Raw genomic sequence first — 13,442 nt, 5'->3', positions numbered from 1 at the left:
CGGTGATATACAGATGTGTGTGAGAACATCTGTCATCTCTAGTAACAATGTCGAAAGCATAGAAAAGTGTGACAAAATAGTTAAAACGTCTGCAGTCAGTTTTGGGATTTCAACCATAACCCTATAAAATTAATTTAGTTTTTGTATGCTAAATAAAAAACATTACCTCCGGTCCATGTCATCACTTACAACAGCTTTTCCATAAACCTTTTAGAAATACATTATTCATTCCTCATTTTGTTACATTTTCCAGTAGTGTCCCCAAATCACCTTTAATGTTTTGAAAATAAACAAAATTCAAAACTTCAGGGAGCTGGAAGGATTTTTTTTGTGATTTGGGCACCATTGGAAGCTTCAGCATGAAAAATACACAATGAATATTTAAGATGATAGTGTTGTTTCTAATTGGTGTGAAGGATTCAATATCCCCTCAAGTTTAAGTTTTATTCTGAAAAATATGTCAACAAGGTGCTCGCTAATTTAATCCATGAATGCCTTAATCGATATATAGCACAATAAATTAAGATTAATTTCTTAAATTTTCAACATTACAAGCTTGTAGCTAAAAGCTAAGAAGCAAATATATATATAAAGTTAAAATGTGCTATAAGTGTAATTAAGCCTTGACTCCTGGTTTAAAACACTATGAAAATACTATATATTTATCCCTATATAGCCCCCTTTATATAGGCTAATGATCTTTTTCAGATGTATCACGACTGTCTGCATGGATCAGACAGGCTTGATTCATTGGGGTGGACATTTCTAGAGATGGATAATGGAGCCATCCATGATCTATTATGCACACTGTCTTCAATCAATAACTTAGCTCTCAAGGACTGCCACAGAGCAGGTTCAAGGAGACTCAGTGATGCACAGGAGATATAAGCAGGTCGTCACTCATTATAGGGTCTACATGTTCACAGTCTGTACAAAAGAGGAAACCCTCTGTTTAGACTTTATGTACTATCATATCCAATGAGTTTAGTATTCAGCAATATTATCTCTATCTAAGTCTGATAGAGGCCAAAATCAATGTCAAAAATGGGAAGAAAATTAAATCAACTTTGTCTGAGTCATGTTTTCTTATCACGGTATCGCTGCTCCTAAAAAGAAATGATTGTTATTCTGTTTTTATGTTGAATTCTTAAATCGAATGTGTTTGCTCTTCTCAAATATGTGGTGCACAGTGAATATAAAAATCTAATAACAAGCCATTGTGCTGAATTGACTTTTTTTATGCTTCTCTTATCTGTGCATTGTTGGTGGAACACAAGATGAGAGTTGGAAAAAAAAAAAAATCAATGTGGCTGCTGGCAAGTAAAGAACATTATGTATGCTTGTAAATCCTACCACCCAAAGAGCTTTGTTCAAAGGGTTTCTAATACTAATCACTTTTCAGACCATTGTGTTTTCTGAAATTGATGTACAGCACTTTGACAAATAGCAGTATACTAATACACATCAGTAAAAGATCAGTATTGGCTAGAAGAATCAATTCATTGATGGATGTGTCAGACCGAATTGACTCTGACATCTTTGTCTGTCTTTTTCTATCCCTTGTAGGTCAAACTGTATCTGACCTGTCGAAGGAGTGGAACTGCATGGGCAGCATGGGGTGTGTCTTCAGGGCAGGGTCTGGGTGATAGGGCGTCGGTCCAGACTCCTGTCCCAACTCCCCACCATCGACCGGCGCCGCCACCAAGCTCTTCAGGATCTCCTGCATTTCAGAGAGAACAAACCGGTCTGCGTGTTTAATGGCTTGACTAATTCTTTGCTATTTTTCAGCTTCTTAAAGGGGGCTTATTTGGAAGGTAGACTTCAATATTTCTTAAGTTGAAAAACATTATTGCTACTGAAGAAATCCAAAATGAGAAACTACACCTAAACATAACTTTTCCTTATTTTTCCAACAGTAAATGACCACTGTATGTGCTGTTTTAATGCTACATAACCTGTTACACCCTCACCCTGAAGGTACTTTCAATAATGTAGTGTAAATGCATGCACTTTTCCTGACCACATTCATCTATTGCATCAGTGGACGTATGTATGCATTTAAATATAAAAACATACTACATACTGGATGCAGAAACTGAATCCTAAAGAAAGATTCTGAGATGCATGCTGACCTCAGAAGCTTATCTGGATATAAGCAGCCAGGTCTAAGTGGGGATCACAAAGACCTACCTTCACATTGATGCCTTTGTTTGTTTGGCTGATGCTGGAGATGGATGAAGGCGGGGCTTGGCTGGAGTTGGGGGTGGAACCGGGGTTGTGGGGAGAATCCAGAAGGCTCTCCTGTGACCTCCTGACGTCAGACGACAGACTGCACAACAGATCTGTCCCACCTCCCCCGCCTCCTCCTCCTACATCTCTGTCTCTGTCTCTGTCTGTCTCTCTTCCCACCAGGCCAAGGCCGAGCCCCAAACCCATTTCTGAGCCATTCAGGGATCCGGCCACATGGCCCTCTTCTCCGATGCCTGAGTCCGTGTGGGGGAGGCCCGCCCGGGGAGAGTCATCCACAGGGGTGGGGGTCTGTTTGTCACGGTCAGAGAAGGTTGTGGATGGGTGCTCTGAGGAATTGAGTAAGAAATAAAAAGATGAAATGTGATCTTATATGGGTAACGGTGATATAACTGCACAGAAATAGAATATCTTGCAATGCATTATCAATATATTACATAACATATTGTCTGTTTTTAGTATTATCAGCTATTTCTCCTTGCTTGTAAGCTTTTATCTCTCTGCCAAGTAACACTCTTCTTTCCTCTAATTGTCTCATATTCTTGACAAAGGTTTTGTTGTTTGCCTGAAGCCTGTATTCACAACAACAACACTGAGTCATGGTCGGCTCATCCAAGATTCTCCTCTAATGTTGAGTATATTGCCGCAAAAGAAAAAGAAGAATCACCTGTACTGGTTGGGGAGTTGATCTCGTGGCGGATGCTTCTTCCTGAAAGGCTGGTGGACCTTCCGATCTCTCGCTGGGGTTCAAGAATGTCCCGGTACTTAGATACCATGAGAACGGAGATAAAGTAGACAACTGCCAGCGCCAGAAACTGAGCCTGCTTACTGTCATCCTACGGCAAAACAACACATTTTATTTAGCAAAAACATCACTCAAACAGCTATAAAGGCATTTTTTCTTTACAGTTGTTCACACACACACACACAGTATACACCAAAAACACAGACACACGCTTACCACATCTCTGAAAACCACAGCTCGAAGCCGATTGATGTCTACATCCTGCAGGAGTCTGTCTGGATCCTGCTAAATGTGGAAGGTAGAATGTCAAATGTGGTGTGTCATACATATCTGTGCATTTGTGTGTCAGATCTTAGGTGGTGTGTGTAGTATTGTGCATATGATTGATGTGTGTATGTGGTACCTTGCTGGCGGTGGAGGCACTGTGGAGGCTGTCCTGTGACTTGCTGCTGGTTAAAGAGGACTTGCAGCTTCGATCTCTCTGTCTCTGCCTGCACTCCAGACAGTTCCTCACTGCCACACAGCACACTGGTGGACAAAGAGAGGTGGAGAGGAAACCTGTAAGTATCACATACTGGAGAGGGTTTTTACATTTCATAGCATTTCTAAACAAAAAAAAAATAATGAAGTGGGTATGAATCCTGCAGTTTTTTGGGTTTCTTTTATTTGACAGACCACAAAATGAACATGCATTATAAATTGATTACATCAAATCCCTGTTACAGACTGGCAGTTTGGACACAGTCTTCTACTGTTGCTCAGCACCTAAAAATATTTAATAATAAGCAGGTACACGAATTGGTCCAGGTTAGCCTCAGGGATGGAAAGATGCTAAATAAGGGAAATATTGACTGGATTTAAGCACCTCCATTGCAATGCATACACATTTTGGGTATCTACTATCAACAGCAGTGCTGAATCAAATAGTTCATTAATCCATTAGTCAACTGAAAGCAAATTCATCTATAACAATTTTCGAAGCTATTTATTTAGCAAAAGCTGTTTTACAGCTTGTAAATGTGAGGACCTGCTGTTTCTCTCAGTTTTATATGATTGTAATTTGAATATCTTTTGGTTTTGAACTGTTGGACAAAAGGGCAATTTGAATATGTCACTTAGGCTCTGGGAATTGTATTGTTTTGTTTTTGTTTTTTTTACTATTTTCTGACATTTTAAATGATAACAGATTAATGGACACAATAATCAACAGATTCAGTTAATGAATCTGTAATGAAAATTGTTGTTAGTTGCAGGCGACTGTGTGTGAGTCTAATCCCATTGTCAAAATAGTTTTGGTCAAACTAGCACACACCCAGTCGGAGGCATTGCCTCATCAGCCCTCCTGACGACATGTTCTTCTCGGCTTCAATCTCGCTGAAGTTGAGGGAGCTGGCGAACACCAACACATCAACCATGGCCATGAGACGAGACAGGAAGGTGACCGCCGTCTCGGAAGACATGCCCTGTGTCGCCTCGATGTTCTCCAGCTCCGTCTGGAGGAAAGGAGGAGGAAAAAACACACAAGCTCGCCAGTTATTCAGTGATAAAACTAGCATGTAAAGACAGTGAAGTGGATGCTCTCTCACTGGTTTTAGGAAGGTGGTGAAATAGTATCTTTTTTTTTTTAAACAACAGCAGCAACTTTTAGCAGACTGATGCAGCATGACCACAACCTTCAGTTTCATGCTGAAGTAAAATACATACTTAAATGATGAAGTCTTGCAACATGAGGTGTTCTACACAACATACAGGAAATACAGCCTGATGACACACAGGTAATGGTAACAGTGGGATAGTGACAGTAGCAGTGTGGCCTATTAGCAATAACAGTGCCAGTGTAGAGACAGGTGAAGTTAGCCTAGAATATATTCCAAAGAAAAATAAACAAAGTCCCCTTATGGTCACATCGACCTAAGTATTTGATTACCAAATTTTCAGCATATCTACACTGAAAATAAATCTGAAGGCAGCATGGCAGGGGTCAAAACAAACCAAGTGTTTGGTTTGCTGTGTCTCTGCTTCAGTAAGCAGCATGTGCAGGGCTGTGGAGAGTCGACAAAGTGCAAACATCTAGAGGCTCGTCAGAGCAAGTGAGCACAGACATTTGGGGAATAACAGACACACAAGGTGAGGACGAAAGGGCTTGGGTTGGTGCTCTTAGCTCTTCTGGTGATGGTGGGAGATTCAGGCTCTTTACGCACCTCTCCCCCTGCGCCTCCTCCCCCAGGAACAGGGGTCACCTCCTCTCCCTTTGACCCCCTCTGGGGTCCGGCTCCTCCTGCCTTCTTCAGTGTTGATACAAATGGGACAGGCTTAGCAGATGCAACCCCCAAGGACTTTTTGAAAACTCTCATGCTTTTTCTCTTATATACTCTATGCTCTATTTTCACCTCAAAATATACAGTATCTTCTCACTCTAAATTTCTCCTTATTATTGGTTCACCTCCTCACCTTTTAGTCTATTCTATCCCCCTTATTTGTATAATATTCTAACAGTGTTAGAATATTACAGTATATCTTTAAGAAATAGACTGAGGCAGAGAGATTAATGCACACTGACAATATATACAAACAGTATAAGGGGGAGTATTGATTAGCAGCAAAGGAGCACAACAAATAGAAACACTATGGATGTCAGACAGGCAAGGGTTAGTGTCAGTCACAATGGTAAATAAACCAGAACAATGTATTAGTAGAATAGAAAGAGAGGAAGAAACTGCAACTTACAGTGTTGGCACTACTCTTAGAACTCTGCACATGCAAAAAACAGACAAAAACAGAGACAAAAAAGACAAGAAAATACACAGAATACATAAAACACAGAGAGGAAAAGAAAAAAAGGAAGATAATTAAAATAAATAGTTTAGCAAACAATCAAATTAAATAGATTGTTAATTAAAAGTATTAGAATAAAGGTTAAATAAAGATTTAAATGCTATTCATGAAGTGTTAGATTGTTAGACAGTTAAATATATGGAGATACAGATGAGAGGAATCCAGAAAATGTTCTTGAAAGTTTAATTAGTTTACCCATTTTTTAAATTCATGGCCAAACTAAACAGAACTTTTTGCATGTATAAGATTGGACCTTTAATGTTCTTCAAGTCATTTTTGATCTATCATGATTTTATAGATTAAAATGTATAAGATGTAGCAAATTCTTTAACCTATTCAATCATGCAATATCAGCTGCCCTGAGCATGGGTGTCATCAGGTTTATCAAGTTCTTCAACTCTCCCGTTTGGCCTTAAAACCCGTGTTGGGCCTTTGAATCAGCTGTTGACCTGCAGTTTTCCCTCCTACCACAGAGGGGCGGAATAGAACCACTTACAGAAGGGGAGGTGGCAGCAGACAGGAGAGGCAGGATGCCTCCACAGGCGATGATGATGTTGTCCACCATCTGAGAAATGAGGTGGATGGTGTTGTGCACGAAGATGATGTTTTCATTGCTGTTCACAAAATCCATCACCGACTTGGTGGAGTGGCTGAAAGGAAGATAACTCATTGAGAGGTGGACTGATGTTGCAAAAATTCAGTTTGAAAAATGAGACATCAAAGGTATCACTTAGTTTTTTGAAAATCCTGACTTTGATGGCTCACTCATAAAAAGTAATATGTATGTATGTGAGCAAGATGCACTGAAAAGAAGACATAAGTGCTTGTAGCATTAGCTTATAGCTTAAAGGTCTCGCTAACCTCAATATGTGCCTGAATTGCATGAAAGAAACAACACAAGCCCTGTTTCTCACCTCCTCCACACGTGCACATCCGTCTCCAGGGCGAACAGCAGGTCAGTGAGCAACCTCTGGTGCATGGGAGACCACTTGAATTCTGGGATGCGGAACATTGTGGTGCGTGGGCCGGGGCTGAACTGCCTGCGCTGCTCCTCCGTCATGGGCATGCCTCTAAAGCCCAGATCAACACGCAGGTCCCGCTCCAACTGGGCTGCACTGCGACCATGAAGGGCCTGAAACAAGGAGGCGAAGAGCCAGTGAGCCAGCAGAGAGCTTTCAGTACATCTCTTACTATAATATAAAACTTAGGATACATTAACAATCAAACAACAAGATCAGACACGTACACACTCGCATAAACACACCTGAGTAGTTGCAGTAGTTTGGATCTTCTTGGTGTCCTTGTCCTTCCCATCATCCGACCTCTCTGTATCAGAGGTCGTGCTGGCTGTGTCTCCCCCGGTCTTAAGCCCCGCAGCCTCTCCCTCTGCCCCGGTTGTGCCCTCTCCCTCTGGGAAATCTGGTCTAGAGGCCCCCTGGATCTGGGTTTGGCTCTCAGCCTCAGCAATTGAGCTGATGTCAGCAAGAGGGCTCTGGATCTTGAAGGGCCCGTCCTCTGGAAGTTCCCCGGAAGTGTGGCTCTGTGTCTGTGTTAAATCAGAGCTGCAGCTCGTCATGTGGGCCAGGAGGCTGAGGTCATCACTGGCGCTGGTGGTGGAGTGAGCAGGTACTGGGCCGGATGGAGCAGGCTGGTCTGGACTTGGTAGTACAAGGGGATCTGTGGCTGCTAGAGCTGGAAGCAACTTCTCATCAACCTGGAAGAGATGAATGGGGTAGTAAAAAAATAGAGGAACATTAAGACATTAGGACAAGTCTGCAGTGAAAATAAATCTGAAGGCAACTTTTTTTTTCTTTATGGATGTAGAATGACTAAGAAGGACATAATGTATTAAGAGACAGAACAGTGATTGATTAGTGGGATTATTTTCTAGGTCAGCAGGGGAAGATGTGGCTCCACAGATAAGATTTTAATTAATCAGAGACAATAATTTTCATATGACATCCTACCTTGCTGAAGAGAAATCCATTGTTGCTCGGGACACTGTCTTTCTCATCAGCCAATGTGATGAGTGGCCCCATGTTCCCATCATCCTCAAGGTTGACTCCTGAAAGCCCCAGGCTTGACCCCATCCCAACCCCTGACCCCGGTGTGTCATCTTTAGGTGCCAGATTCCCATTTAGGTTCTGAACTACAGCACAGTAAGCACTGTCTAGGAGAGAATCCACCTCCACCAGAGGTCCATTCTCCATTCCTCCTCCACTTCCTCCACCTACACTTCCACCAAGGCCTTCTGGAGACAAGTCCAGATCATCCAGCTTCACTTCTGTGGCCTCTACCTTCTCTGCTTTAATGTCCACCAGCAGGTCGTGGACCTCCACCCTCACCCCTGGACCAGCACTCTGCTCCCCGGGTGTCAAGGCTTCTCCGTTGGGTCGTTTCACTGTGCCTTCTGCAAGGAGGTTGCGTGAATCACTGCCAGCTCCCTCGCTGTACTCGGCCTCACTCTCAGGTGTCTGTGTCTGGGAGTTGTCGTCAATCTCAAGGTTGCCATTGACGACAGGGGCAGGTGTAGCAGAAAGGCCAGAAATGGTGGAAACTGAGCCTTTCTTGCCTTTCTTCATGTTTTCCTCCTCCTGACGCTGGTACTCTTCATACATTTTAGCCAAATACTCCTTGTGGGCTTCATAGGTCACCTGTGACAGATTTTAAGGATATAATTGGTTATGTGATCATAACATAAGCACTGACAATAGTGAAACTTCACATCAATAACTTCTCCACCAGGTAGTCTTTATGGGGCTCATAGATCATCTGCACCAAAGGCTGGATGGATAAAACTGGGACACCAGCCTAACAGGGCTATTAGACCATCATCCATAATGTCTTCTCAATTTTGTACAACTATGATAAAATGGGTGAGTTAAATATCCACCACTGAACAATGAACAGAGTGGTGATCAATTATTGAAAATAATATCTCTTATGAATTATATGACCTTGCAGGTCATTGAAATAAGAATTATGATTAACAATAGTAAATATGTACAAATCAATACTTTTGTCAGCCTTTAAAACAGCTTCAGTCAAAATATCAGTTCCTGCAAATCAATGTCCTCAGTAATATGTGTTCAATTGTAGTGCAAAAGATTTTAAAGCTGTTATGGTAAAGCAAATATTGATATTTTCAACATGAATCACACCAAACAAAAGAACATAATGACGTACAGTATGACTAAAAGTGTCTAAAAGGAAAAGAATATTCCCCATCAAACTACACAAGCTTTCTCTACAATATATCATTTATTCATTTATGTGTGATCATCAGTGGAATTTAACTTGTTTTTGTGCTTTTTACTTGTACTTCTAGTCTGCTTCTACAGGATTTACAAATATCCCAAATTGCTTTTTAACAGCCTCCGAAAAACTGGCTGTGGTTTGCATCCAACTGTGAGCTTTGCACAATTTACAGTGACAGCGATTGCAACAGTGTGAGAATGTGGTTTTCTGGTTGAGAAAAAACTTTAGTCATGTAACATGTCATGTGGCTTCATGGTATTCTAGCCTATTGAGGCTCCCTTTGGTGGGGGAATTAGTATCACTGTTTCTACATAGATACTTTTTCTGTGTTTGTTCAATATCAGAACTAAGAAGTGAGTCTAGAAAGAAGAATTTTTGGGTCATTAACGGAACTCGGATATTTGTCCGGCTATCGGACGAACCATAGCACTGAAACCGCTTCATTAGAGGTAGCAAATGACCTGAGAATTTCGACTGATTCAAACAATGTGGCTGTCCTCCTTTTGTTAGATTTGAGTGCTGCATTCAATACAATTGATTTTGACATTTTAATCAATCGACTTGAGAAATGGTTCCACTTGGCAACATAATTAGTCATCATAATGTCAAATATCACTGTTATGCTGATGATACACAACTATATACAGTATCGCTCTTTTGCCAGACAACCCAAGTTTTTTAAATGCTCTTTTACGTGTCTCACTGCTTAAACAATTGGATGAGCGAAAACATTTTTTAAAAAAAGAAAAAAAACCCAGAAATTCCAGCAGAAAGGCAGAGACTAGACTCAGTGTTTGCCAGCCTGTCCAAGCAAATTAAAACACACATTACAGATCTCTTAGGGATTTTAGACTCCGATCTTAATTTTATTAGCCATTTTAACAAGGTTGCAAGAACATCATTTTTTCATCTGAGGAACATTGCCAAAATTAGACCATTTTTAACTCAGAATGATGATGAAATGCTGATACATGCTTTTATTACAAGCCGCTTAGATTATTGCAGCTCTCTTTTTAATGGTCACCCTGAAAAGTCTTTAAGAAAATTACACTTAATTCAGAACGCTGCAGCCAGGATTTTGAGAATACAAAAAAAAAAAGAGATTACATTACCCCTCTGCTCACATCACTGCACCGGTGACCTGTATCTTTTAGAATTGATTTTAAAGTCCTTTTACTTACCTACAAAGCCTTATATAATCTAGCACCTTCATATGTCAGCGACTGCCTTTCATTTTATGTCCTAACAATAACTCAGATCTTCCACTGCTGTTCTTTTAGAAGTTCCTAAAGTGTCCCATAAGAAATCTAGTGAGGCTGCTTCCTGTTTTTATGGCCCTAAACTGTGGGACACCCTCCTCTGGGATCATAGAACAGCAAACTCCCTTGAAATTTTTTAAAAGGAATTTTAATTTGGCTTTTAATTTAGGTTAACTTTACACATATCATTGTTAATGTTTTATTGTATTGTGATCAAACTGTTTTTGTCTTGTTTTGTTAAGCACTTTGGGCTATATCTTTGCATGAAAGGTGCTATACAAATAATTCTTTGACACTCCCTCTGTCCCTTCATACCAGAAGAAGAAGAGAAACAGCAATGCAAAGAGCTGTTTATTAACAATGTGATTAAGACAGTTTTCCTGAAAAATGCGTATCCAACTCTCACCTTGGAGTGTGCGATGGACAGTGTGTCAACCCACACCCTCCAGCCTCCCCATTCGTATTTGATCGCGTGGTAGAGCAGGATTCTGAAGATGTTGTAGACCATCTCGGTTATTTTCTGCTCCTCAGGGTTCTTAGGGTTGATGTATCCGAGGGAGAACATCCAGTCCTGCCACACGGAGCACTGCAGCAGGCAGCTGGTTCACAACACAAACACTCTATGTGAGTAGGGCTGCAGCATGAGCACAATACAGCAATCCTTCTAAGAGGCAAATTACATTTTGTTGAATAAATGCGAATTTAGTCATTTGTGTGCTCTTACCGCCGGTTTTCGCGGCTGTTACTGAAGAGTTTTATCATATCGGAAAGAAAGAGTCTCCTGACTTCCATCAGCTCAGCGCTGGGAGAGGAGTTCTTCAGCAGGGTGGCCACCACCTTTAGAATCACTGGGTGGGAGGTAAAATCAGGTAATGGGTTGAGGAAGAGTGTAGGAGAGAGTAGGAGAAGTAAATATATAGCAAAGTATATTGAATGAGAGAGAAAAATGTGAGGGAGAGGACAGTGTGAGGCAGATTAAAAAGTGAGAGATGGCAGTAGTGTGGCCTTCTGAATTCAGGCTTTGTTGTTTGTTTACTCGCATTAAAGCAACCCTGCATTATTGGCAGAACAAAGAATACAGACAGACAAAGAGATGTAGGCTTCACTGCTCTGAACTTACTGGGATTCTGGATCTTGATGGTGGAGTCCGGCTCAGGGTGGGGTTTGTGGACCACCTGAGTGCAGACCTGCTCTGTCAGAATCTGCACAGACAGAAGATTAACAGCAGTCAATTAAACGCCACAACAATCGCTTGAATCAACTCAAAAGAGGCTGAAAGGGCATCCCTTCATGTCATCGCTATAGTAACACAGCATGTGCCGCTTAGGCGCTGACAACCAATCACCTACCTCGTATAGAGTGTTGTAGGTGGTGATAGAGACGGTGTTGGTGTGCATCATCAGCCTCTCCCCCAGCAGTGTGAACAGACTGTGTGTGTGCATGATCTCTACCTTCCTCCTGCAGGGAAACAAACACACACACACACACGCACACACACACAGCTTGCCATTCATAACAGAACTAATGACAGTTGAAACTGACATTGATTGTCACCGGCCTGATGACTCTCTGATATTGGCAGGTGGCACCATGTGGCCCTGTCAGTTACGATGGGACCAAAGAGGACGAGAAATGAATATCAACAAGAGAAATTAACAAGAGACATTAACAGAACAGCAACACGGCAGGAGTCACTGCGGCAACGTTCATATGGCTGCAAATTATTAACTTTCATTATTAACCTTCCTAGTGGGCACAGATCGCGTCTCTAAGAGGCTTTTAACTTGAGATGCTCAGAAATCAGGGTTGACACTACTGCAGACTATGGCGTATTTAATTAATTACTAACTTTGAGTATTTTTTAAACTGAATTAAAAAGAATAATGGTCATAAGAAAGAAAAAATAAAGCTAGCACAGTATTTACTCATATATAATCCATGAAAGTAACAAATCATTTAGCTCCCATTATGGTGTTTTAAATTTGATTTAACAGATTTAATCAGTTACTAATTTTACTCCCTTTTAACAAGATAATTTCATTTTACATACAGCACAGTAACTGTCCGATTTGTCTGTTTGAACAAATTACATTTAAAATCAAACGGAAAATCTATAACTAAGGGCATGATGATATAATATACTTAACACAGAAATTACACAGAATTAAATGTCAGGGTAATTATCAGGGGGCGTTGTTAATGGAGTTGCCAAATTGTCAAATTAATTTGGTTTTCTTCTTTCACTTGCTAACACATCAGCGCAGGAGGCCTGCCAGGCCACTGTAGAAGACTTATGAGTATCTGTGGTTTGACTTGTAGTTTGAGTTGTTGTAAGCAACTGTCAGAAAGAGACTGATAAAAGTGTGTTTTTATGAGACTGACTATGAGACTCTCATCCACAATAGCTCATTTGTGGTCAAAGAGATTGATGAACCATTAATGCAGTTTCACTCTACTTTCAATCAGATATGAGAGGAGCTAAATGCAATCATGCATATACTGTATGTATATAAAGAAACATTAATATGAACAGCAACACTGTACACTCACAAAGCACAGTAATGTTTTATAATGTATGTGATCAACAATACCATAAAACAGTTGTTTGCTCTAAAATCACAACTGTAGCAGAAGTTATCATTAAATGACATGAAAATCGGTTGTGTTCAATAGATACAGTGTAAACATTATTTAACACTATTATAAAGTATATTTAAATGTGTTTCAAAGTATAAATGTTTGGCTGTATGTACCATAGTGTCCACTGACTGGAGTTTTATTCACCATTTAATTACTACCCGGATCGATAATTCATTTCCGTAAGTGTTGAAGTGACGTGTAAACATAAAAAAGGCAGCCCTACAGGATGTTTAGCTGGAGCAGATGCTAAGTAGGTGGGGGACTGAAGGTGCAAGGCTCAGGTGCGACACTGCAGCCTGCTCCCATGTCGTGCAGCAAGAGGCGTGCAAGTCACATGGGATGAATAAATCCCACAGCATTCACTGCTGCTCATCAAGGTTCCTCCTCCCTGCCAGTGCACACTGTCAAAACGATTATTCTGCCTGGACATGATGATGAGAACATTACCTTTACGTAAA

General features: G+C 40.9%; 1 protein-coding gene across 8 annotated transcripts in view; it reads right to left on the bottom strand.

Annotated features, from left to right (window-relative positions):
• nbeaa (neurobeachin a) overlaps nt 1–13,442 on the bottom strand; it is a 99,701-nt gene that overhangs the window by 23,445 nt on the left and 62,814 nt on the right. For 3 of the 8 annotated variants that reach the window (XM_042430704.1, XM_042430708.1, XM_042430709.1), the window contains 16 exons: nt 11,694–11,802; nt 11,465–11,546; nt 11,069–11,192; nt 10,751–10,943; nt 7,795–8,481; nt 7,092–7,541; nt 6,742–6,959; nt 6,324–6,477; nt 5,720–5,743; nt 5,194–5,277; nt 4,305–4,485; nt 3,396–3,520; nt 3,209–3,277; nt 2,915–3,083; nt 2,191–2,576; nt 1,584–1,720 (listed from right to left, as the gene is read on the bottom strand). In XM_042430704.1, coding sequence (XP_042286638.1) covers nt 1,584–1,720; nt 2,191–2,576; nt 2,915–3,083; nt 3,209–3,277; nt 3,396–3,520; nt 4,305–4,485; nt 5,194–5,277; nt 5,720–5,743; nt 6,324–6,477; nt 6,742–6,959; nt 7,092–7,541; nt 7,795–8,481; nt 10,751–10,943; nt 11,069–11,192; nt 11,465–11,546; nt 11,694–11,802 — 3,192 coding nt within the window. The remainder of the gene's footprint in view (nt 1–1,583; nt 1,721–2,190; nt 2,577–2,914; nt 3,084–3,208; nt 3,278–3,395; nt 3,521–4,304; nt 4,486–5,193; nt 5,278–5,719; nt 5,744–6,323; nt 6,478–6,741; nt 6,960–7,091; nt 7,542–7,794; nt 8,482–10,750; nt 10,944–11,068; nt 11,193–11,464; nt 11,547–11,693; nt 11,803–13,442) is intronic. The other 5 variants (XM_042430705.1, XM_042430710.1, XM_042430707.1 and 2 more) reach the window with 3 other exon arrangements.

This window comes from Thunnus maccoyii, chromosome 13, assembly GCF_910596095.1.
Source record: "Thunnus maccoyii chromosome 13, fThuMac1.1, whole genome shotgun sequence".
Classification (NCBI taxonomy): Eukaryota; Metazoa; Chordata; class Actinopteri; order Scombriformes; family Scombridae; genus Thunnus; species Thunnus maccoyii.
The sequence above is the reverse complement of the archived record's forward strand: the minus strand, read 5'-3'. Positions and strand labels throughout refer to the sequence as shown.